Genomic DNA, 27336 nt, shown 5'->3' with positions numbered 1-27336 from the left:
TCATTTGTTTACAGCTACAGACAATAACACTCTTACTGTGTTCATTTTGGCCACAGGTGCAAACGTTTCTTTGTAATCCACCTCAAATGTTTGAGTGAATCCCCGAGCCACCAGTCTTGCTTTATGTCTCTCAATTGAACCATCTGACTTGAATTTGAGTTTATAAATCCATTTGCAACCTACTGCTTTCTTGCCTGTTGGAAGTTTGGTGATGCTCCAGGTATTGTGTTGATCTAGAGCTTTAAGTTCTTCTTGCATTGCCTCTTTCCACACCTCTTGGTTGTTGGCCTCGTGGAAATTCTGAGGCTCCTGGTAACTGGATATAGTACTTAGGAATGCAGCATGATTCGCTGTCACTCTCTTGTATGATACACAATTGGAGATGGGATGTGTGGGTTTGTACATAACAAAATCCTGAAGTCTTGTGGGAGTTTTTCTAACTCGCATTGGATTGCGTCGAGGAGCTGGAAGCGTTGTTTCACACTCATTCGTATCATCTTCATTGTCACAATTGTCATGCAGTGTATCCTCAGAATGAGACCCTTTATTGCTATCTTCATTGGGAGAAGCATCAACGTTGACATAACTGAGCTCGTGTTGATGTGGTTCATCCAGTTCAATTCTTGGTAGTGGGAACACATCCAAGATGCCATCCCCTTGGGCTGTGAGTTCACTTGACTTGCTGAAAAAATGGTTAGTTTCATGAAATCGCACATCTTTGGACACAATCAATCTCCTTAATTGGGGATTATAACACTTATATCCCTTTTGTGTAGAGGAATAACCAAGAAAAATACATTTGGCAGCTCTAGGATCTAATTTACCTCTGTGAAGAGATTGAATATGCACAAAACAGATGCAGCCAAACACTCTAAGATGTGAGAGGTCAATTTTCCTTCCTTTCATAACCTTGAGTGGAGACTTGAATTCCAAGACTCGGCTGGGTAATCTATTGATGATATATGCAGCTGCCATAACACCTTGAGACCAAAATCTCTTTGGTACATTCATTTGTAGCATTAGTGCTCTTGTTTTTTCAAGTAGGTCACGGTTTTTGCGTTCGGATACACCATTTTGTTGAGGTGTTCCAACACAACTTGTTTGATGCATGATGCCATGAGTGCTCAAATATTGTTTCATGATATGGGACATATATTCGATGCCATTGTCAGACCTTAAGGTTTGAATTTGGGAGGAGAAATGGTTTTTAACAAGGTTATGAAAGTCCTTAAAAACTTTCATAACTTCATTCTTAGACTTTAAGAGATATAACCATGTGACTCGAGAAAAGTCATCCACAAAAATCACAAAATACTTATAGCCATCAAATGATTCACTAGTTGGTCCCCATACATCTGAATGAACTAGTTCAAAACACTTACTAGTTCTAGACAAGGAAGATTTAAAAGGTAGTCGAGTGGATTTAGACAAGTGACATGTTTCACATGAAATATCATCCGTTCCTAAGTTTGGAAATAGAGTTGACAAAATGGGTGAAGAAGGATGAGCTAAACGTTGATGCCACAATTGATTATCTTGAATGTGGTTGAGCTTGGCTTGAAACCCTCTCGGATTGCTCTTTGATATGTAATAGAGACCATCTAAATAAAACCCTTCACCAATCGTCTTCTTGGTGGCACAATCCTGAAAGATAACATTGTGAGGAGAAAAAATGGCTAAGCAATTCAAGGTATTTGTGATCTTTCCCACAGATAGAAGTTGAAATGGGAAGGAAGGAACATATAAAGCCATTGATTCAATTTTGTCTGACATTAATTTTATTTTTTCCTTCCCTAAGACCTTCACATTCTCACCATTTGCAATTGAAACTTGAGAAGGGTTTGCAAATTTTTCAAATTTTTGAGACTTAGACACATGGTTGGTCATATGATATGTGGCACCTGAATCTACAACCCAAAAATCATGCAACATATTTATTTTAAGAGCAGTTTTAAAGGCTTTCATGATACCTTGCATGTCCTCTTGGGGTATGGATCTCGTGTCTGCCAAGAACCCTGCAAACTTGCCGAGCAATGCCGTCGAGTTCCCTTCTTCTATGCTATCAGCACGATCACTTCCAGCAACTCCTTTCTTGATTTGAAGATACGACATAAACTCGTTCATTAGTTCAGCAGGATTCGCTGTGAAGTTCTTGAGTGGATCTGGCCCATTGAAGGTGGAGGTAGACACATGATTCGCTCGATGTGGAGCACGGTTCATCTTTTGCACACCCTTGTTGTCCTTCATGAACTCAGGCTTTAACTCTGGGTGTAAGATCTAGCATGTGTCTTTGACGTGACCTATATTATTGCAGTGTTGACATTTCAAGTTCGAATGTTTTCCTTTGTACCTCTTTTCGTTGGTTATATATGCCTTAGCCTCAGGTACACTGGTCGTTGTACCTATGTTCATAACTTTCCTTCTTACTTCTTCTCGTTGAATCGTCGCACACATACTGGTGAAAGAAGGAAGCTCAGTGTTCATGAGTATGTGACATCGAAGATCTTCATACGTTGAATCAAGACTAGACAAGAGTTGAAATATCTTGTCTTCTTCTGCTCTCTTTCGTAGCAGTGCTGCGTCGGTTGTGTGAGGGCGATAGATTTCCAACTCATTCCACATGCTTTTCATGCTTCCTAGGAGTTGCACAAACGGTTTGCCATCTTGCTGCAGATCGGAGATGTCCTTCTTTAATTGGAAGACCCGTGCAACATTGTTTTGGCTGCCATACATTTCCTTGACCGTTTCCCATAGCTGGTACGAGGATTCTGAATAGCTGAATATTTCAGCTTATTTACGATCCATGGAATTCAAAAGCCATGACATAACCAGCTGATCCTTGCTAAGCCAGGATTCATAGTTTGGTGAGGAAACATCAGGTATTTTGAAGCTTCCATTTATGAACCCCAGCTTGGACTTTCCACCTAGCGCCAAAGACACATCTCTCGACCAAGGAAAGTAATTAAACTCATTCAACACGACTGAGCTTAATCTTTGATTTGGGTTGACGTCCACCTCATGCACGTTCATGGAGGAAGGCTCCTGTGAGCTTTCAGCTTCGGATATCAGCGGATTGTCTTCAGACATTTTGAGGATTGAACACGCTCGGATAGCAGTATAGCAGACGCAAGTTAATTTTCCTGCTCTGATACCATATTGATTTTCAAGGATTGAATTATATTTCACTTGTATGTTCTTTTACAATTGTACAACAATATATAAGAGGATTAACCTCTTGCTTTACACCACAACAGCTGGTTTAGGGAAAAATAAAATAACATCCCCTTGAATTAAGGGAGATGATTAATCCCTTGAATTAAGGAAGAAAGTGCCGAAAGTGCCTTCCAATAAAAACAATTAACACCTTACGTCAAGGCCAAGAGCCACACGCGCCCACGATGAAGGGGAGGCTTTGGCCGAAGAACCTCCGATGCCAAAGTTAGAATTTAGAGCGAAAAGTGTTTGGAGAGTTTTTAGGAGTTTTGCAAGAGTGTGAAACTAGTCTTTCAAAGAAAATGGAGTCCTATTTATAGAGCATGGCCAGCCCTTGGATGTTTTTTGGGGTGTAATGGTGGTTAATTTGGTGATTAATTAGGAATTAATCCATTAATTAGCCTAATTAATTTAATTTATATGGAAGGTTTTGAAGGTTATGGAATGATTTCCTTGTAGAGGATATGGAGTAAAGATAGATGAGATAAATTTGAACTTGTTACCTATTTTGGGCACTCTTGACTCGGTTGATGGATGACTCTCCATTGCTCGTGTGTAGAAAACCTGGTGTGTCTTGAGGGTAATTTTGTCATCTTGACCTAAAAATCCACATGTTGCTTCTTGATTATTTTTGGCTCCACAGTGTGTCCTTAGCTTTGTATCTGATTTCGAATTCTCTTACATGTATTTTTTCTTTTGTTTGATATAAGCTATATGGTGATGGAATCTGAATGCATAAATAAGTAATTTTAACCATTTAACTACAGACGCCTTTAAATTATTCAAGAATATACCCACTTTCAAAAATAGTTGGGTCATAAGCCCACTTTCAAAAATAATTATTTTTTTATAATGATGATACAAAAGTTGACATAACGACAACACAATGATTATATAACTACTTTATAAATATTAATCATTTTTGTACCAAATATCAAAATATGTTTATTTTAGCTAATTGCCCAAAAGTATAGAACTTATTAAAATGTAGCCACTTAATATTATAGTCTAATGATATTCCTATTTATTGATAATTGAGAGGTCTTAGGTTCGATTTTCGCCAAAGATGAATTTGAACCATATTATTGCTAGCTCATTATGAGGCTTAGTCCACTCCCCTCCCCACTCTTAGTGTAGATAATATCGTTTGTCAAAAAACAAAAAACAAAAAATTAAATACACAAATGCATAATTTATACCTATAGGTAAGAGAATAAACAAATGAGTAATGCTAGAACATTTTTAAACCACATTGGTGTACCATCTCATGTAGCAAGTGATGCATACAACCAACATCTAATCAAATAGATTCATTAATTGAGGTGATATATACACATCACTTGTCCCATTGTATGATACACTAATGTTGTACAAAAATGTGACATGCTGAGCATTTTCGTAAAACAATAGTAAAAATAAGAAAATGTTGTAGGCATAATTTACTGAACAATTATGGAGGCCATATAGAAAGAGAAGCTGCGGCATAAGGAGAAGAAGAGAGAGATGTGTAATTGTGGGTGTGTTCTATTCCACCCCGTTGTGCCTTTATTTATAGTAGTATGGAAGGTTAATTTCTTACCTTTTAGGATTACAACTCTTAATAGGTAATCAACTCCTAATAGGAATATACGAGATATCTCTATATCTACTAGGATTTACACAATCACATTCCTAATCTAATAGGACTGCAACACTCCCCCTTGAGTGTGTAAATACTCAAGTAAATAGCGCATCAGGTCTTCAGTGATGAATTGAGTCCAGTTGATGAAGTCGTCGGCACAATAAACGAATGCGAGTCTCAAATCAATGGAAGAATGCATAAAAAGTAAAATTCACAAAACCTCATTATGATAAAACCCAAGGTGGCAGAAAAACCCATAAACTAAGGAGAAAAGTGAGAAGTTGCATTAAGTCAAAACTATACGTCTTTTGGACGCAAGTAGAAGAGCTCACAAGGGTATGATCAGCTCAGGATGGATGTCTCGTTAAAACCTAGTTAGGTAACAAAAACCCAGTGGGAAAAATGCTCTTAATCGTAGGGAAAAAGAGCAAGGTTCTAAAAAACGCTAGCGTTAGTCGGGGGGTGGGCTAGCACTTAGCGCTTAGGAGGCCTATGACACACCCCGACCGAGATCAGGGCATGCTGGCCGTCACATTGAAGTGACGTAACCATGTGTACAGTGCGGAAGCTAAAAAAAATAATAATAAAAGTACGAATAAATAAAAATCCAGCTATACACAAAGTAATAACATACATGTGCAAGCGTAAGTGTGAGAAACAAAGTTCAGAGCACTGAAGACCTAGTGCAGTCCGGGAGAAACAACACTAAATAAACACACCCGAAGGTGGTCCTACACTGGTGATAATCTGTCAGATAAGCCGGGAAAATCCTCTGGGGAGCCACCAAAAGCTCTAGCCAAACTAGAACCTGGAGAGACACAAAACAGAAAGCGTGAGTGGGCAAAAACAAAGTTTTTCAAAAATCATTTCATAAACAAAGTTCTAACTCCTCGCCGTAAAACTTGTATACTTCCCAGAGTAATAGAATATATACATATATATAAATCATGCTCAGAAGTATGCCATGCCAAATGCCTCGAAATAAAATGCAAGTACTCAGGTAATGTCAAACAATGCCATGTAATTGGTCAGCCGGAGTCACCTAACGTGACCTGTACGGCTAAATCTAGAGCTCAAATCTCCAACTCACTGACTATACCTGCACACGAGTCAGAACCAACTAAAGTGGTCTGTATGACAGGACTGGGTGTATAATAAGTACGCTCAAGTGCTACGATTACGTGAAGACTGGACGAATAATCGCGGGTCACCTACGAGTCGGAACCACCTAAAGTGGTCTGTACGACATGACTGTGCACCTAACTTGGATCCAAGATGAGCATGTGGTGCGGGAGGTGAACATCACATGAAGGACTGTACCCTACTCTGGGCGGGAGCACTAACACCGGGGTGCAGGTTATGAGTTCTCTATGCATCTCAAATCACTACTGAATATAAACATAAACCATAACTTACCTGGCACTTACCTGTGCGTCCACAGCACCAACACACATATATATATATGCAACTAATAATGCATAATTAAATGGGCAAACATAATGCATGGCATATAAACGTATAAACGTTTCATTTCACTTTCTGGGAAAAACATAAGTATATAGGTATTTACGGAAAACCAAAAGCCCACTCACTAGTATGCAGAAGGGTCGTAACCCCCTTGCCTCGAGTGACCTCGCTCGTCCTCAGGATAGGTCTCACCTATATGCGAAACAACTATAAATATATTAATTTTAAAGCACATAACCAACATCACGAAATAACATCTCATACAAAGCTCAAATGGGGTGTATGAATACACCAACGTGATCTACTCAACTTCATGAACATCCTCATAATTTTAAAATAATTTTTTGACGCCGCACGTGCCCGGCACACTGACGGCGTTAGTTAAAGTCGTCAGGAATATTCTGTTAAATCTAACTGATGCCGTTAACGCCGTTAGAAATATTCCGTCCAAACTGACGGAATATTCCGTCGTCTTCTCCGGCCAAACTCCAACGCCGTCGCCGGCGCCGGAAAACCGGGAAATTTTCAAAACTTTGTATCTTCTTCGTTTTTCAACCAAATTTCACAAAATTCATACCAAAATGAAGCTTACAACAAGAGGAACAAATCCATACCACTTTCAATCACTAAAACCAACGGAATCTCGCCGGGAAAACACCACCAACTCCGGCCAAACCTACAACTCACGATCCCGACGTCCAAATCCTTCAAACGAACCACCTCGGGCCTCCTAAGGACCTCACCAAGCTTCCTACAAGCTTGAAATTCCCAAAAACACAAGAATTAACGTGTGCATGAACAGTGACCAAATCGGGGGATCCCGAGTTCGACGTGAAAACGAAGGTATCCTTACCTAAAATGGGTATGGTTGAACTCCTAAGGACCTCACGAACACAATTGTGTAACTTGTTTCCTCGATCTGTGAAGTTTTCAAGGGTTTTGGGTGTTGTCCGTACAAGAAGATAGGAAAGGGAGAAAGAGAGAGGGACTCGGGACAGGGATAGGGATGAAGGTGAGTGTAGGGTGTGTGTGTGGTCCAAACTCCACCAATCAAAACTCAAAAACAACCACACAACGAAAAAACCATACTAGGGGCAAAACCGTCATTTCACCCCCACGGTACGAAAAATCCGGGACGGGCTGTCACAGCCTAGGCGGATTTAGATAAATTTCTTATATATTATATGAATTAATTAAATTTACTATATTAGATGTAAATAATTATTGAATAATATGTTATTTCTTATAGAAGAACATACATATATGAATGTTTTATGTACATATCTAATATGCTTGCCTAGGAAAAAAAAATATTATCTAAATAATTTATAATTTATATAACATTTATATACATATAATATACATCACAAACTTCTAAAAGTATGAAAAGCCCTGGATGCTTTTAATAATTAAAACCATCCATCTGCCCACACAAGTGGGTGCTTTTCATAATTAAAACCATCCATCTGATGACCCTTACCTATCCACTTTACCTTTTTCACTTCACCCAAGATGGACCCATCACCTGCTTTTGACCTTAGAAAATTTTGTTTCTTCTTCTTTGCCTGAAGGTTTTTGTTTCTCTCTCTTTCTTGCTTTTGAGCTTAGAAAATTTTGTTTCTCCTTCTTCATCTCCTGCTTTCTCTCAGCTCTCTCTATCTCGGCACTCTATCTTCCCTCATCTTCGTTCTTCTTCTTCGCCTGAAGCTTTTAGTCTCTCTCTATCTCTCTCTCTCTATCTCGGCACTCTCTTTTCCCTCATCTTCGTTCTTCTTCTTCACCCTTTCACTTTCAAAACCTCAAAATTGGATCTCAAATCCAACTTGCGCCACCACAGATTGAAATGTTTAATACTCTCTCTCTCTTCCGTCATTTTCACAAAGACGAGCTGCAAAAATTTGTCGGAGCTCTGCTGCTGTCGGAAGTCGTCTATCTGGTTATAAAACTTGCAACAAGATTCAAACCGCTTAGACTGCCACTTAGAACTGCCAAGCCCGCCTAAGGCACCTAGCGAGCGCCTAGGCGGCCGCCTAGGTCATCCCTGTATAACTGAACGTTTTGTTCTAAATCGGGTCGGAGCTCCGCCGCCCAGTGCCTAGGCGGATGCCTAGGCCGATTTTTAGAACACTAAAAAAGAATACATTAAGATCAAGTGACTATACTTCTAGATACTCCCACTAAGTTTAACATAACTTCCAAATGAGAACTATAAGCATTGCATATGATAGTTAGGCATACCAATTCCTCGGAAAAGCTTCTGGAAGGTTGACTTCAGCAGTGACGTCGTGTAAAGGTCGGCAAGGTTGTCTGGGATCGACTTTCATGACTTCAATAGCTTATGGAAGGTTGACTTCAGCAATGACGTCATGTAAAGGTCGGCAAGGTTGTCTGGGATCGGCTTGCATGACTTCAATCTGCTGATGTTTTGCTGATGTAGATGTGGACGCAATATGTCTTGGCGTTACCTTCGTTAATGTATCATGGCTTGGTCGGTTGGATACATGTGGCATAATCTTCATGGATCATTGTTGGGACTCAACGATGGATGAAAATAGCAAGTACTTCGAATATGCTCAACAAGAACTCCTAACTATGTCTCACTTATGGCGTAGTGAAGTGAGGTGAGTCTTGGAACGATTCGAAGATTTCGTAACTAAGGTCATATCGTTAACCTCCAAGATATTGCGCTATCCCTAATAGTAAAGACATAACCATTTGGGGATTTTGCCTTGTGCGGGTTTGATAAGTAACCTGCGTCAGTATAACAAACAAGGCAAACATCATTTCGAGGATCAGGGGTTGGATCCGCTCGAGATGCGTTAGGATTTGATTTGCCCAAATTCGTAGTACCTTCAGGGTACATCTTTAATACCAATTGAATGCTTACGTGTAGGCGCAGTACTGCATCCTTACCAAGATCAACAGTGAATGAGATGTCCTGTCTTAATACAATGAGCTAAGTACAACGAAGTGCAAAGTCTAACTTAGATATAGAATTTAGGATTCCATAACCTCTTCAAGGATCTCATTGGCATATAACGTATGGATAATCAAAGTTATACTCAAAGGTGACATATTCAGGGTGCAATTCAACCGGTAGACCAAAATAACATCAGAATAATGCTTCAACTTCAGGTCGAGGCATAAACGAGTTTTCCTAAGATCCTTCATCTAAAATTTCATCTTCAAGTACGAGGCAGTTTTCTCAAGCTCTTCCAAACTCTTAGTGAGATTTGTGTTAATGACATAAACTATAACTTTAGCAATTTAGAATAAGACTTCTTAGTTTAACATGTAAGGGCATTTATTCATATCCCTAACTGATCAAATAATCACATAGACAGGTATACCACATCCGTTGGATTTTTCAATCCATAAGTGAATGCCTCAAAACGAGTTAAGAGGTTGTTCTGTGGTTTGGAACTATTTGAACGTCCAGTCCATGTAATTCTTCGAGAACTTATATGTCAATCTCCGTATCTATATCTCCATGAAGAAACACTAACCACATTTCATAATGTTGTTATCAATCACAAGACGTTTGAGAGAAACCTTGCACCGTAAGGCATGCATTATATTGCACTATTTCATTCATCTCATAACACTTCATTTCCCACTTGTAACACAATAGGGTTACCTTGGGCAGTGTAGGAACAATAAATCCAATACACACTTTGGTAAGGAATTTGACCTGGATTGTAATTTCAGTTGTCCAATCAGTTCTACGTTGTCACTTAATCAACGGAACACGGTTCAATATCGTCGTTTTTCATTTATGTCGGTAGCTACCCTATAAGTGAAAACATTATCGATGGTAATCTCATTTCAATTCTATTTAGCTCATCCAAACTAGTATACTGGACTAAAAACTTCAAGTCTTGGGAGTAATCTGGATTAATCTCAAGAGATAGAAATGATCTTAGACAGCGATCAAGTATGGATTCATTGTTGTGTCATGTCTTCCTCTTCTAGGGAAGTGAATCCTACGAACCGAATGATTTTTCATGCTTCAGGCTAAGACTGATTGATTGGCTATCTGTCGGTGTATCAGACCATCCAACAAGGGCGTCCAAATCGTCCAACAGGGACGGTACACCCTCTAGAGATGTTGACTCGATGTCCTTTAAGTACGTATATCCTTGTAGGCATGTTTGCAGCTAGTATATGATCTCGTCCATTTAGCTAGATCAGAGGAATGCATTTAGAGCAACATTTTGAAATCTATAATTCATCGCACTTGCTTATCACACTTGTGCGGTACGGGGATCGGATGAGACATAGTGGGCAACATCCACGCAAATTCGTGTCGTTCTTCAGGAACGTTGACGTTCTTATCTCCCCCTAATGACGGGAAGACTGTCTCATTAAAGTGACAACCCACAAATGTGTAGCAAAGAGATTACATACAAGGGCTCTTAGAGAGCTAGTGTGAAGGAGAATCATGATCGACAAAAGATACACATCCTTCTTTGAGGACCCATAGTGGTACATTGCGGCAAAGCAACTTTACACATGGAATGCACACCCAAATGCGTAAATACGAGAATCGTCAAGTTCGGACTTAGTAACCAGCTGTAACGTCATATAGGTTGGGTGGCAATAGGCCTCAAGGCGAACCACCATTACTGCATACAAGGATTGCATAGCCCTAGGCAGAAATCGAAAACTTAGTACGTTTACCAAACTTCGGGCAATCATTTAAATTTGCGTTTTATGATCGCTAGGGGAGGCTATTTGGGGTGAACATGGGAATTCAATGTTCAACCCAAAATACAAGCAATACTTCATCGAAAACTGTCGATATAAACTCTCCGGCATTATCCAGTCTCCCGGACCTTAAGGGTTAAGTAGGGTGGTGAGCCCTTAATCGGCCATGAGGTTTAGCAGCAATATGTGTAGACAAACATGTGACCAGTTTGTCGATTCATCAACCAAAACCATAAGTATTTATATGGTTCGTATTTTGGTTGGATTAGTCCACATATTCCCTTGAATCTACTGTGAAAATGGGTGATTTCGTATCTTTTCGAGGGATGATATAGAAATCAATTTCCCTAATAAGCAGGCTTGGCAAAGTGTGCTTCTAGGCACAAGATCCTTAATTCGAGTAAGGAGATGCATCATAGCATCATTGTTCGACCTAAGTGTCCCAAAAGGTCATGCCAAAGCTAGTAAACTGCTCAATCACTAGGCTCCAGACCGGCCACATGTGGTGAATTCCTAGTTGGGGGACAACCCATTGGCCCCAAATCAAAGCTTCAGACTCATTTTTGGAGGTGGTGCAAAGACATTTCACTATTGTCTCGAGTGGTTTCATTTATGATCATTGTCATCTGAAATATCCTTAAAAACTCAACGACAAGGAGAATTTAAGGTCCCTTAAATGGTAATTCAATACCATTCATACAACAATGAGTATGCCAATGCTCTTAATCAGGTTGGATAGACCTGAAGTCGTTGTCAAATATGTGATTTAAGTGTAAAGTTAGTGTGCGTATTACGCATTCATCTAGACAACTAACCTTCCCACATTCCTACCTAATCACATGTTTAATTAAATCGGTCACATGTATTAAGAAACATGATTCAATTAACTCATATTCGAGGACAATATCAAAAAGATTATCCATAAGTACAACATACACCAAAACTTGAATCCAAGAACATAGAAAAATGTTCATAAAGTAAATGGTCTACTAAAGGGATTCGGCTAACAAGGTCATCCATGTCAAAATTCTGTTATTCTAACAGTGTTTGGTGGAGCAAAATTAGTCTCATATATTGATTACAAGAATGGTACTCCTCAACGACATTGGTAGGGGCACGAACAGGTGCATAGCGAATGATCTATTCCATTGAGACAGGAGTAGATTCTGCAGAGTTGAGGTTCGGGAATATTATCCCTTATTCTTGAAGTTTTAGGTCTTAGGTACCAAGGATCATGCTTTATCCCTTATTCTTAAAGTTTTAGGTCTCAGGTACCAAGGATCATGCTTCGGGCATGATGCCACACCTTGGCAGGCCCTGATTCTACCATATGTTGTAAAAAACAAACTCAAAATTAGATTGTGAAAGAGACATATCCCGAATTGGATTTGGTAGGCTCTAGCCGAACTGGGTTTATACCTTTCTCTCACGTTTATGGTAGTAATCAGAGAATTTGCTAAACTTCCACTTTCTACACTTGTTGCTTCAGGAGTGATTTAGAAACATGGAATGACGAGAAAAGTATTCTCTAGTCAAAATTCAATCAGATTTATAAACTTCAAAATTGTACTGATTCATGGACGTAATCATGGTGTGCTTCGGGCAATATACTTCATGATTAGACGGTCCATAGAAGCGAGCCAAAGAGCCATGGAATCCTTGTTCATGAGGTACTTCCATTGGTAATGCTTCGGGCATAAGTCTTCGAATGAAGATCATGGCAGAGGCTTATTCAGCTCTTCCATGCCATTGTTGGCTTCAATTGTTTCTCAACTTCTTGATAGTCAAGTGGAGATTCACGTCTTGTACCCCACATAAAGTGGTTTCTATTCGAAAATGTCCAAATCAGGAAAATTGAACTTGTGATGGTTCGACATCCACTGAATTGGAGGGAACAAGATTGTGATTAGTGCTATGGGAATGAATCATCCATAAGCATCAAAGTTAGAACATTCGAGTTCTAAGACATGGTTTTCATGAAAAACGTCGGGTTTTCATGGGTGTATTGTTTTATGTAAACTTCGGGTTTCAAAGGCATTAAATTTGAAACTACATGTTCAATTTAGTTTATGAACGTTTAGTTCACAAAAGAGAGGCTCATGTGAGAACACAGAATGCAATATACAACTAAGTGTAGTGGATTTGAGTTTCTTCAAGAACTCAAGTGTGAGAGCTTCGTTACTACGAAAGTATGTCAACGATTCAAAGTCTGAAAATAAATTATTGAATCGTTAATGTCCAAAAGTGATCTTCAGGTCAAGAATTTTGAATTTATTATCGGATTAATGGATTGCAGGTCACTTTTAATTAATTCAATAGATCGAGACTATTCGGAGTTGATCGTAGAAGCAAAATAATGACATTCGGGTCATTTTATTGATTCTGAGCCAAGCAATAAAGGAAATATGGCCCAATTTGGGCTTTGTCGTGGCCTCCCCATGGTCGGGAGTGAATAAGAGCAGAAACGGGCCAAAATTTGGCTTGGGCAAGCCACACGGGGCAACCCAGTCAGTGTGTGCAAGCTGCAGGCTTGCAGTTGGAAAATGGGCCATGTGAGGCTGCTGCAGGCAACCCAACAAATTGCAGAAGTAAGCTTGCAGGTTTGCTGCAATCACGGGCCGAGGAAAATAAAAAATGAAACATAAGCAGCCAGCTTGCTACTGCAAAGTTGACCAGGGTCTGTCACAGATGGAAGGAAGGCCCAGTCAGCTGCCGACTGATAGTGTGCGGGCCGAGAGAAAACCCAGCAAGTAGATGGGGCCGAGAGCAAAAAATCCCAGCAGTTTTTGCTGCTTCTGGAACGGGCTGAGGCGTGATGACAGTGCACGAGGGATCCAAGCAGCAGGCCTGGTCCAATTTGAGCAGTAGGCCTAAAGGGTTGTCCCAAGCTAGGGTTATCCCAAGCTTCAGGCTTGGTGCGATTTCAGCCGCAAAAAAAAAGTGATTTTTCTTCTCTTTTTTTTCTTTTCTTTCTTTTTCCGAAAACATTATAGGGTTGAAAAACCCAAATTGCTTCTAATTTATTTTGTATACATTGACTTATATATTCCACATAACAATTTAATTGTTCGACGCATGAAATAAATATATATATTGACAAAAATATAAACACATATAATATATATATATATATATATATATTGGAAGGAAAATATAAACATAGGGGGGTTCATGCATCATGGGGAATATTTTCATGCTTCACAGTCATTTCAAATGTCTTATTCTATTTTAAGCGTACCTGATTGGCAGAAAACAATAAAAGCCTTTGACTTTGTAAAAGATCCTTCTCGGAAAGCTAGAATTGCATCTCCAATGCGTTGTATCACATTCAACATAGAAAAATTAAATTGAATCAATAGCATATAGATCAATTCAAAAGAATAAATTAATCACAAAAGAATGATTAAAACGTTATACTCCCCAAATTGAAGATCAAACTCTCTTTAGCGCAGCATCAAGAGCGTGCTGATAACGTGTTGTAGGCATAATTTACTGAACAATTATGAAGGCCATATAGAGAGAGAAGGTGCGGCATAGAGAGAAGAAGAGGGAGATGTGTAATTGTGGGTGTGTTCTATTCCACCCCCATTGTGCCTTTATTTATAGTAGTAGGAAAGGTAAATTCCTTACCCTTTAGGGTACAACTCTTAATAGGTAATCAACTCCTAATAAGAATATACGAGATATTCCTAGATCTACTAGGATTTACACAATAACATTCCTAATCTAATAGGACTGCAACAGAAAATATATTATCTATTTAACCAATATGCACATATATTCACTTGCCAAATATATAGCTAGTTAAAAGGTACACATGCATAAATATGCATATGTGTGCAAGACATATTGTTGGAACGAAATTTGTGTACATCCGTAGACACCCATAAATGTCAGCAAGGGGTGAATAGGGTTGATTAGGGGTGTGATTGAATCCATGTTGGATTTCTTACATATCTCCATGAATGAAGAATCAAATCTCAGGTGTAGCCTTAGAGAATGAGTAGTGTGATGATGCTACATCGTGAACCATCTTTGGCAAATAAGCCTATAACTGGGCATGTAGGAGAGATGAACCTTCATGGACGTGGCTATGTGTAGACTATGGTGTACGTGGAGAATACCGAAGTTAGGGTTTATATTGGGATCTTGAGAGTCTTTATAGGGAGAGTATTCCCTATTAAATTGGGAAAATATCTATGAGGGAATTTAGGATAAGATATCCAATCCTCCTAGGATTATAATTATGTTGCCTAATCTTGGAGATATCATAATTTGACATGAATTAAATTTCCTTTTACTTGGGAGACAAGTAATATTTATAATGATCATAACCCTAGTCTGATTGACTAAGGTTGTCTAACTACACTTAGTGTTCTAATTAGTCTCTCAATTCGAATTAGCCTGCCTACTCCAATCAACTAGCTTACTTTGATCCAGACTAAGAAATTTGACTCCTCTGATGAGAGTAGCTAACTCCGACTAGGCTAAGCTTATCAGAGTTGCTTACTCCGATATGACTAACCTCATCAGAATAGCTTACTCCCATATGACTAACCTAATTAGAGTAGCTTGCTCCAATCTATCTACACCTCTCGTTCTGATCCTGATCGTCCGAGCGTCATGTACTTTAGACATTTTGGTTTGCAATTTGGTTTAAAAAAATTTAGTCTCCCTAGCATTACTCTTTGATTGGTGTGATTCTTATGGTTAGGAGAATATTCTCTACTTGATTAGTTAATTGAAAGCAATCAAAGCCTGACATAGTTGGAGCTTGTCTATTATTATGGGGAAAGGGAAGGTGTTATTTCTTGCTGGCTATAGTATTGTCCTCCTCTCCATGCTAAAAAAATAAAAAAGTGTTCTACTTTTCAAGCGCTAAAAGAAATTTCTTGATGTCGAATAATTAAATATAGAGACTTGTTGAAGAAAAATTTAGAGTGAAAGTAGGAGAGGCACGGCGCGAGAGAGAGAGAGAGAGAGAGAGAGAGAGAGAGAGAGAGTGAGAGAGCTCAACGGTTGTATTTTTACATATGCAACACATTTGTTTTCGCACAACACTCCACCGTACACACTTTCTTCTGCACAACTTAAGCAAGACGTGCAGGTTATATAACGATAATCAATACTGCTATATATAGTATACTCTATATAATATATGTGGACACAAACAGGCATATATTACCCGCGCACACACATATATAGTAGCTAGCCTACTGATCAGAAGAATTGTAGAAGCAAAATTATATCCAAATATGTGGCTCTGATTCAGACTAATATTAGCAGCATAACATGGTATGCATGCATGGTTTGACGTTTGTTACTTTCAGTGTAGAACAGTACGTGACCGAACTCTGTTATGGGGGCTTCTGTCACTTCCATTCAAATCTTATACTCTTCATATTGCGTGTGTTGAAACTAAAATCTTTTATGCATGTGTGTATATATACAGAGACCGACAACGGAGATAATTTTAGGGTTTAATTTGTTGTTATATATTCTTCTCTCTTTCGAAGATATAATATACATACATACATACATACATACATACATATATATAAAGGTTACACAAAACTTGTAGTATAAGAGACAATTAAGAAATTCTAATTACACACTAAAAACATTCGGTTGACTCATGCAAACATACGGTACGTGTATTTACTATTATACAATATTATATATATGGCAAGCCTGGAAACTCGATGGAGAAACTCTGTCTGAAGGAATTAGGGTTTTCAAACCACAGAGTGGATTAATAAGTCAAAGATCGAATGGTAGTATAATATATTAATAATTAAACTGGACTATTAGAAAACTATTATATTATAATTAGCCATACCATGCCTTTTTTAATGCGTCATAACTTTTTGAGAACAAGTTGGTTGGTTTCTTGAATTTCTGTCAACTACTTCACCAATGTTCATGACAGAATTTAAGTCACTGCTCGCTGGCATTCGCTGGAGTCAGAGCTGATAATTGCAACTCTCCAGACAAATTCAGGCTGGAATTTTTTGGTGATTTTCATCTCTGAAATGTTTGTCCGATGTAGGGTTGGTTAGTTATTATCGGTATAATATTTCCAACTTTCGATCGTCACACCTCGTCGTATTACTATTAGGGTAGTTAGTAAACCTTAGATTTCAACATACCATAATCTCATATTTTCGCATCTTAGTCATCCGCTGAAGTAGCCGCTTGAGGCCATGACGTGTACTTTCACATTTTGCCATAAAAAAACTTGAGAGCAGATTCTTCTCTTCTGACAGATCGCAGTTGCTGCCATCCATATACAGTGTCCACACATGCACTCAAACTATAACGAAATCATTGAAAAGGAGGACAAGTACTTCCCTAGCAATTATATATTTTAAAAGATGTGGAAATCATCTTCATCCTATTAATATAATTACTTGGAATTAAAGTATGCAATCAAAATTGTTTCTTCTACTCATTATTCTATCTATCATCACTACTGAGCTAACCCTAGTAGCTTAAATATTTTAATCATTTGTTCTGTAAGGTAAATAGATCAAACAGAGCACATATAATTCGATTTTGGTAAGTATACGTATATAAAAAAAATTATTTGGTCATATTAAAACGCGTAAAACAACAATGTTCTTTAGATAAAGTCAAAACAAAATTGTAACAAATCAAAGGACTAAACAACTTTTGATTTGGTCCATTTTTTGCATGAATAATTCTTAAGAACTTAAAAGCTCAAAAGAGCCTCCCAAAATCAAACATGTAATTATTCGTATGTATCAAATTAATTTGTCTATTTATTTACAGACAATCACTAATTCAAAAAATCTTAAATGTCACACATAAGAGAAATCTATCGATTGTGTTTAGATTCTCTCTTTCAAATTCAAGATAACATTATCCATGTGGATAATCCCTTTAGGACTTATATCTCTTATTTGCCTCTTAAAACCTTTTAATTTGGACCACTGCTTTATATTGCGATAAGTTTTGAGACCAATATTTTTGGAATTTTAATTTATGACAAAATACAAATGAAGTTAAAATACGGAGACCAATCCCCTAATATTGCTTATTCTCTCTCTCCTCCTCTCTTGCTATTTAAAGGTCATCTGCTCATTTCTCTTCCCATGTCTCTTCTCCTCACTCTCTCTCTTTTTTCTAATTCTCTGGGAGATCTCTGAGTTAGGTTTGTATTTTGGTGATTTATTTGGTAATATTTGTGTAGTGTGGATATAATATATCGAGAACAAGTATAGTGGGAGCAATAGTGGGATGGAACAGCAAAAGGAAGTGAAGATAGCAAACCAAAGAGGTGGGACATGTGAGCCACTTCTGAGGATTTTGGCCTTGGTTCTAACTCTTACGGCTTCTATTGTTCTTGGAGTCAGTAAGCAAACCGAAATTGTAACGATGAAGGTCATCCCAACCTTGCCTCCTATTGATATTCCTGCTACGGCTAAGTGGCATTACTTATCTGCTTTTGTGTAAGCTAGCTCTCTCTCTCTCTCTCTCTCTCTCTCTCTCTCTCACAGTAATTTTCACCAGTTATATTAATAGTAAATTTGATTAAGAAAACACCCCGACAACTCTAAGTTTTATACAAAATTACTTCAACAACTCAATTGGACAGAGCTAATACCTTATTTGTCCATTTATTATGCTCTAATCGATCTTTAGTTGTTAAGCTTTCCCATTATCGTTTGAGTTTGAAAGATTTTCTCTAAAGTGTAATATTATTGAAAACTTACATGTGATAATCCACATATATAAATACACTACCATGCAATCTAATGGATTTTATGGATAAGATATTTCATAGACTTTGAGTTCAAGATAATTGTTCTATGGGTAAGAAATGATGAAAACCGGTTCCAGTTTACTCATAAATACCCAATATATGCTGTTTATATTGCATCGTTGTTTTTTTTTTTTTCCAACCTTTGATGCATCACATGTATTCGTTTATCAAGCTTCAAGTTATGTTATAAGTCAAATTCATTAACAGCTTATGTTATGTTCTAAAATTGTCCATCTGAATTTTATAAGAGGTAGAATCTTACTTATATATGTTATGTTTGGCAATGTGACATATTGTGTTGTCAAACTGATCATGGTCCAAATTAACAACATTAAATGTGCAAGATATCTAGCTATCAAGCTAGATGAAGAGAAAATTACCGTATATTTTCAATTTGACTATTATTTTGACACACGGTGTTACCAAATGCAGTTTTAGCGCATGCACTTATTTATTTAGACTATTGTCTAGTGTGAGTAAAACTAGAGTTCATTCCATACAATTTGAGGCTTAGGCGAAAATCATAAACGAAGTTTTTTTCTCGGACCAAACAAAACATACATATGTCATAGATGAAGATTGATGTAGTGGAAGATAGTCTTTGCTTCAAAGTTACACTCTAGTCATAGCTCACTCCGTCAATGCTTTGCCCGTGACTTATCTCATTAAAAATTTCCAACATCCTCCTGAATTTGAATACGTATGATCCTCTATGCAAGACATCATTAAAAGTTCAGTTTAGTGGTATTCCACTTCACTTATAAGTTGAAGTATCAAATTCGACTCATTTGAATAACGAGTTTAATGCCTATTTATTATAACTGACCTACTGTGACTTAACTTGTATTTCTCACCATTTAGAGTAAAATATCATTATATATAAAATAAAACAAAATAGTTATGCACGACAAGACTTTTCAAGTCCCTCCTAAGTACGTAAACCACTTTCTCTCACTAATATTCAATCAGCTAGCACGGTCCTGGACACCTCAGTTTAGACTACTATACTTGTATCCTTACCTACGTGAGTTATTTCTTGACTAAAATCTTTTTCTTGTTTGTCTTTTAATTATGCAGTGATTATTTAAGTAACTAATTTTACCAAGATTGACTATGTGCTAGGTACCTTGTGGTAGCAGATGTCATAGCATGCGCATATGCAGCATTTTCCCTAGTCCTTTTGTTTGCGAATCGGGGAAAGAAAAATAGGTTAGGGCTGGTGATCATCATGCTTGATCTGACGATGGTGGCGTTGCTCTTCTCCGCCATTGGATCCACTGGGGCAATTGGTCTGATGGGGTACCAAGGGAATACACACGTGCAATGGAACAAGGTTTGCAATGTTTTCGGAAAATTCTGCCACCATGTCGCGGCCTCAGCCACCCTGTCCTTGCTTGGATCTCTGGCATTCTTCTTCCTTATTGTGCTTGCTGTTCTAGGCCTTAGCAGGACGTCTAACTAGAAAAATTGTCTGATCAGAACCCGCTAATTTACAATGCCTGTAGAGGTAGAGCCTATTTTTATTGTTCATGTTGTCAAGTACTAGCTAGTTTGGTGTGTGTGTGCATGATAATGCAGTTTGATTACATCTTTACCACTCCATATAATTTGTATCCTGTTGAAATGATCTTTGCCAATATAATATTTCTGAATGTATCATTGCTAAGAGTTTTTTTTCGATAGATATGTGATATTTAGAGCAAATTTAGGTCCACACGGAAGCTTTTAGATTATTATGACTTAATTGTGAATCTTTTTGGTGAACCCAAGTTGATGATGTGACATGAAAGTGAGAGTACGAAAAGCCCTTTAGGGTCCAATTAGGTTAACGCCGATTAAGTTTGAATTAGACATGTAAGAGTTCGATTTCCTTCTATTCTAACCAAAAAAAGCAAACGAGAATTTCGAACATTAACTGGACTGAGCTGGTGGGGTTTTCTTTGTGCTCACAAATTGATTGCACTGAGCTGGTAGGTTCCAGCCGCCCCCAAGGGGAAAAATGACAGAGAAAAGGAAATTTGCAAAAGGAAGATAAAGTTCAGTTTTGATTCATAATTCAAAAGGGAATTACATGGGATTTGTATATAGCCCACACATTCACTACAGACGAACGACTTGGCAACCCTAGTGGTGAGTCACCCTTTAACTATTACCCCATTACACGGTAAGTAAAAGTAACTAAGTCATTGTAAAATCCTAATAGGGCACGCCCCTTAGAACGAGTATGTCCTCAGGCGACAAACTCTGGAAAACGGGTCAAGATCGAATCTGCATTCTCCCAAGTTGCATCGTGCTCCGGCAAACCTGTCCATTTGATGAGCCAATGAGTAACCGCTTTATTTGCACGCTTGAACATGCCGCGTTGTAAGACTGCTTCTGGGAACTAGGTGAAGGCACCATCTACGGAGACTGACGGCAGAATGGAAGATGCCATTGTATGCGCGCCCAACTTGGGTTTAAGTAGCGAGACATGAAAGGTGGGATGTATGCGAGATTGAGGGGGCAGGTCCAGCGTATAGGCTGTTGGAAAAAACTTAGAGTACTCAACTCTAACACAAGTGTTGGAGAGACAATACAAGTAAACACTACAACACAAACTATCAAAGACACTCTTGAGAAGCTATGACACTCACTCACTTTCTAGAGACAAACTCTAGAGCACTCACACTCTTACAAGACTATTCTTTCTTCTCACTCTCACTTGCTTGCTTGCTTACAAGCTTGCTTAGTTTGTTAATTTGTTGATACAAATGGTGTGGATGCCTTCTCCTTTTATAGGCATGGATGGAACCTTGGAGAAGCATGGACACACCATGCTAGAGATATCTAGATAATTCCACTAACTTCCTAAGTTAGAATTATCCACACTAATCTTGCATGTTGGTGGGAACCTCACCATTCTTCTAGACTCTTCCACCAACTTAAGAAACAACATTCTAGTCATTTCTACAAAGTACTACTTTAACTTGGATAATCTAGCGAACCAACCTTAGTGAATGTTCTAGAATTCTTTATTCTAGATTTGTGTAAGTCCTTTAATGAGATGGGGTTGATTTCTTTAACACTCCCCCTCAACACCATCTCATTCTTCTCTCTATACTGGGTTGACAACGCTTCATCTTGAACACCTATTTGCATGATATGGGTTTCACATCTCTTCGCTTTGGCACTGGATTCCAAGCTTGATTTAGCTTTGCTGCAGTGACCTTTTTTCCCAACTTTGAAGCACTCAGGTTCAACTGTTTCTTTTTTTATGGCTGCGTTGGCGTATTTAGGATTTTGCTTCCTGATTCTTGTTAACATCCTTAGTTGTGATTGTGGAGTTGATACTTCCACTTCACTAGGTCTATCTTCTTCTGGTTGTTGATATATGTCAGCTTGGCAAGGGTTTTGGGGCACTGCTTGCTCAACATCATCACCATCAAGCGAATCTTCAGACTCATCTGGTCTCGAATGGATTCGAACAATTTGCTCCCTCATCTTTTGTTGCAACTTATCTTCTATCTCTCTTAAGTCAGGCAACACTTCATTTTCTGAGCACCACCAAGAAGATGCTTCAGCATCCCATTCTTCATCCATAGCTAGATATGCTATGGCATTCCAATCATCTTCACTTTTCTTCTCTGAGTTGGCAACATTACTTTCTACTGGCTTTTTGAACCAGCAATCATTCGCCATATGGCCATTCTTTCCACAATTGTAACACTTGCCCTCAAATCTTTTATTATTCTGGGACTGACCACGGTTGCCGTGATACTTCGGAACTCCCCCTGGCCGAGAACTCCCTCCTCCTTGATGACCTTTTTCCTTGTCACCATTTCTTTTAGATCCACCACCAGCACGCTGCTTAAAGCTGCCTTTACTTTTGGTGTAGAGCGCTTCCTCCTCACCTTTTAACGAGACCCCTCCCATTTGCTTTGCCAAAGCTTCTTGATCGGCAAGCAAATTCTCGAACTCAATAAGTGATGGTTGGGTAGGCCATCCTTGTACAGCGGCAACGAAGCCTCGATATTCGGGTCTCAATCCATGGATAATTATTCTTTTTATCCTGGATTCTACAATGGCAGCACTAGGATCTAATTCAGAAATTTCACGGCAAATAGACTTTACCTTGTGGAAATACTGCGCAATCGTCATGTCCCTTTGGGCCACTGATAACAACTCGTTCTCGAGAAGCTGCAGTCTTGTATCGTTCCTCTTTGAAAAGAGTGTGGCGAAGGTGTCCCATGCTTCTTTTGGTGTCTTGGCCTTCCGTATGTGCTCTAACATGTCATCTTCAACTGTGGTTTTTAAGGCAAACATGGCCTTACCTGCCTTGATCTTCCACTTCCTCAAAGCACCCCTGGTGTCTTCTTCTGGCTGCGTAACTTCATTACCGCCGACAACATCCCAAAGATCTTGGCCTTGTAGGTAAGACTCCATACACGTCGCCCACGTGTTGTAATTTTTGTTGTTCAACTTCTTGATTCCTCCAACAACTTGAAGATCTCCCATCGTGTCGGTAGAGCTTCGATAAGCCAAACAAGATTAACAAATAATCTTGCGAAGTACTAAACTTCTCACGATTCTCAAAAGCTTTAATAGAGACGGTCCCTGATCATACCGCTCTGATACCAATTGTTGGAAAAAACTTAAAGTACTCAACTCTAACACAAGTGTTGGAGAGACAATACAAGTAAACAAATTACTTGTATTACACAAACAAAATATTACAACACAAACTATCAAAGACACTCTTGAGAAGCTATGACACTCACTCACTTTCTAGAGACAAACTCTAGAGCACTCACACTCTTACAAGACTATTCTTTCTTTTCACTCTCACTTGCTTGCTTGCTTACAAGCTTGCTTAGTTTGTTAATTTGTTGATACAAATGGTGTGGATGCCTTCTCCTTTTATAGGCATGGATGGAACCTTGGAGAAGCATGGACACACCATGCTAGAGATATCTAGATAATTCCACTAACTTCCTAAGTTAGAATTATCCACACTAATCTTGCATGTTGGTGGAAACCTCACCATTCTTCTAGACTCTTCCACCAACTTAAGAAACAACATTCTAGTCATTTCTACAAAGTACTACTTTAACTTGGATAATCTAGCGAACCAACCTTAGTGAATGTTCTAGAATTCTTTATTCTAGATTTGTGTAAGTCCTTTAATGAGATGGGGTTGATTTCTTTAACATAGGCAACATGTCCAACTCGGGCCAACACCTGAAAGGGACCATATTAGAGAGGAGCAAGCTTGGGACAGTGCGTTTTGGAGACCGAGAGCTGCTTGTATGGGTGGAGCTTGAGAAAAACCTAATCGCCTATGTTGAAAGTCCGTTCTGATCTATGTTTGTCCGCTTGTTGGCGCATCCAATTTTGGGCCAGCTGCATATTCTCTTTCAGTTGGGTGAGAAGGGTGTCACGATGGTGGAGAGAGACATCGACTTGGTGCACTGGGGAAGAACCAGGTAGGTCTGTCGCGACGGTGGGCGGTGGGTAACCATAGACGGCCTGGAAGGGTATCATCTGGATAGAAGATTGAAGGGTGGAATTGTACCACCATTCCGCCCATGGAAGCCACTGAATCCAAGTACTCGGTCTGTCCAGTACAAAGCTCCGAAGGTAATGCTCCAAGGTTCGATTGAGGACCTCTGTTTGCGCATCAGATTGTGAGTGGTAGGCTGAATTCTTACACAAGGTGGTGTTTTGTTGTTTGAAAAAAGCATTCCAGAACTCGCTGATGAAGATAGGGTCCCGATCACCGACGATCAATGCCGACATGCCATGTAAACAGAAAATTTCTTGAATAAAAATGTCTGCAATTTTGGGGCAGAATATGGGTGTTTGATTGGAATGAAGTGTCCATATTTGGATAGACGATCCACAACAACCAAAATAACATTCCGACCCTGAGTGGGCGGTAGTCCCTCGATAAAATCCATGGCGATGTCCGTCCAAACCTGTTGTGGAATGGCTAAGGGCTGCAACGGCCCTGGTGGTTTGATGGTTTCATAATTGGTGCGCTAGCAAATATCACACTATGACACAAAGCGTTTAACCTCTTTCCTCAAGCCCGGCCAATTGAAGTTGAGCGTGAAACGCTTGTAGGTGTGCAAGAACCTTAAGTGACCCGCAGAAGACGAAGAGTGGAACTCCTGGAGGAGTCAAGCATGCCACGGGGAAAAGGTCGGCCCAAAAATCCCAGATTTGTAATAGATGAGATCCCCTTGGAGTGTAGAAGAGCGCCTACTGGTGGGATTCTGTTTCAAAGCCATGAGGAGGGCCATGGTGTGCGGGTCATCAATATAGGTTGCCTGAATGTCAGTCACACACTCGAAGATTGGCTGAGAGAGACCCATTAATGAGAGGAGTTCCGGACGACGAGATAACGCGTCTGTGGCGGCATTAGAGGACCCCAGACGATACTCCAATGTGTAATTGTAGCCGAGTAACTTGGGGAGCCATTTCTGTTGTGCGGGCGTGGTAATCCATTGGTCGAGGAAATACTTCAAGGTCTGATGGTCCGTGAGGATCTTAAAGTGATGGCCGATCAAATACGGACGTCATTTCTGTACTGCAAACACAACTGCCAACATTTCCTTATCATATACTGAGAGTGATTGGTGTTTAGGTACCAGGAGCTCGCTGAGAAATTCAATTGGATGACTGTCTTGGGATAACACCGCCCCAATTCCGACATTTGAGGCATCACACTCAAGAGTAAAGGATCTAGAAAAATCTGGGAGTGCTAGAACCGGCGTGGTGGATAAAGCTTCATTGAGAGCAGCAAATGCCATGTCGGCTTCCGTAAACTACAGAAACCTGAAACGAATTTTAAGTTTCAGAAAGCAAAATGATGACTTTTAAGTTTCAATGGTCAACGTAAGATAGGACCGACTAATTCATATGTATCTTATCTCAATCATAGAGATAATACAAATAGGGTAAGAGTAGTTTTTTTTTTTTTTCTTTAACGCTTAGAGTTGAATTTCGTAACTGTTTGTTTTTTTTTTTAAGTTTCTCTCTCTTTCCCGCATTTTAACTTCTTGTCCTCACTTTTTAATTTTTTTTGTTTGTTTTTTCATAACCTGTAATCAAATAGGCAATTTTGCCATTACGAAAAAGAAAAAGGGCATGTGAAAAAAATAGCTAAGTAAATTATAGGGGCATTTTGATATAGATGCCTTAAATTTGAATTTTTTTAATCAAACATCTATAACTTTTAAATTTTTTATCAAACATTCTTCTACTAATTTTTAATTAAAAATTATGATTTTTATTGTATTTAATTAACCAACTAATTCAAAAAATAATATCACAAATATTCTAAAATCACCTCAAACATCCTATCTTATCTTATTATAATTCGTTCAAAATGATTTCTTATTCAAATAATTTGTTGTTTTAAATTCTAAAAACACATAAACATCCTATTAACATACAATTATGAAATATAACATGCACATATATTAAATATAACGTACCAATCATTTGGTATGTTATTGGTATGTTATATAAATTTAATCTGAGTTCGTATTAGTATTTTGGTACATTATAAAATATTGCTTTTGGTACGTTATGCAATTCTTTATTTAGTACGTATCAAGTTATTAGTATGTTGTATTATCCTTATTTTGGTACATACAAAACTTATGGTACGTTATGTGTAAGTTGTGTAACCCAAAAAACTACATCTCAATTTTAATTATAAACGACTCTTGTTTTTTTATAATCTTATAAAATGTTGAGTTGGAAATTGGAAAAACTATATTTCATCCAATTAATCTTGAACCCCAATAGATATAATTGAATCCTTAAATTGAGGAAGGGATGAGATTCCATAAAAATAGCAATAAATTAAAGAATATTATTGAGTGTATTTTTTTTTTACATAGAAATGGATTTAAAAGAATTTATAAAATAGTTAAATTAAGAATATACCTGGAATATAAAGTTTAATTAAAAGTAAAAGCATTTTAATCAAAAGTTGAAAAGTAACCGATGTTTAATTTAGAAAAATCTAAAATGAGGCATCTAATTCTAATTTATCCTAAATTATATTTGGACATTAGAAAAAGGGTAATATTAAGGAGATCAAATTTTGTAAACCACATGACTTGGTTGTTAAGAGTTACATTATTACTTTAGTATTGATTAACGTGCTTATTCATATCAAATTAATCTTTAGAAAGGTAATAATAGGTGGACCAACTTTTTAAAAAATGTTATTCTTACCATCTTGTACCATCATTGGTAGCATCTCTCTCATAGATAATGGGACCCACATATATTGGTGAGCCCTACCTCTATTGGAGATACAAATAGATGGTAAATGTAACACTACTCCAACTTTTTAGACCAAGTTTGTAAACTATATAATGTGTCACGGATAGCAAAAAAACACGTTAACCAATTATTAAGTAATAATCCAATTATCAAGTAATAATTCAATCATCAACCATTACACCATATAGTTTACAAAATTACAACATTTGTTTTAAAAAGTTGATCTCTCTAGCGTGACTCTTAGAAAAATAGCCGTACGAAG

The 27336-nt window shown here is 38.3% G+C and overlaps 2 protein-coding genes across 2 annotated transcripts; one reads left to right on the top strand and one right to left on the bottom strand.

The window, feature by feature from the left end:
* On the bottom strand, positions 1 to 2733 carry LOC137725232 (uncharacterized). The gene is made up of 5 exons (XM_088687145.1): positions 2457 to 2733; positions 1971 to 2264; positions 1801 to 1907; positions 1274 to 1644; positions 1 to 682 (listed from the first exon to the last, which is right to left on the bottom strand). The coding sequence occupies exons 1-5, from the start codon at positions 2731 to 2733 to the stop codon at positions 1 to 3; spliced, it is 1731 nt and encodes a 576-aa protein (XP_088543271.1).
* A 15335-nt stretch (positions 2734 to 18068) lies between these two features.
* On the top strand, positions 18069 to 20453 carry LOC137732672 (CASP-like protein 1E2). Its single transcript, XM_068471969.2, has 2 exons — positions 18069 to 18480; positions 19917 to 20453. Exons 1-2 carry the CDS (start codon positions 18269 to 18271, stop codon positions 20254 to 20256), a joined length of 552 nt encoding a protein of 183 aa, XP_068328070.2. The 5' UTR covers positions 18069 to 18268; the 3' UTR covers positions 20257 to 20453.
* The last annotated feature ends 6883 nt before the right edge of the window (positions 20454 to 27336 follow it).

The sequence above is a fragment of the Pyrus communis genome, chromosome 16, assembly GCF_041283825.1.
Source record: "Pyrus communis isolate YQ-2024b chromosome 16, ASM4128382v1, whole genome shotgun sequence".
Taxonomy (NCBI): domain Eukaryota; kingdom Viridiplantae; phylum Streptophyta; class Magnoliopsida; order Rosales; family Rosaceae; genus Pyrus; species Pyrus communis.
The sequence above is the reverse complement of the archived record's forward strand: the minus strand, read 5'-3'. Positions and strand labels throughout refer to the sequence as shown.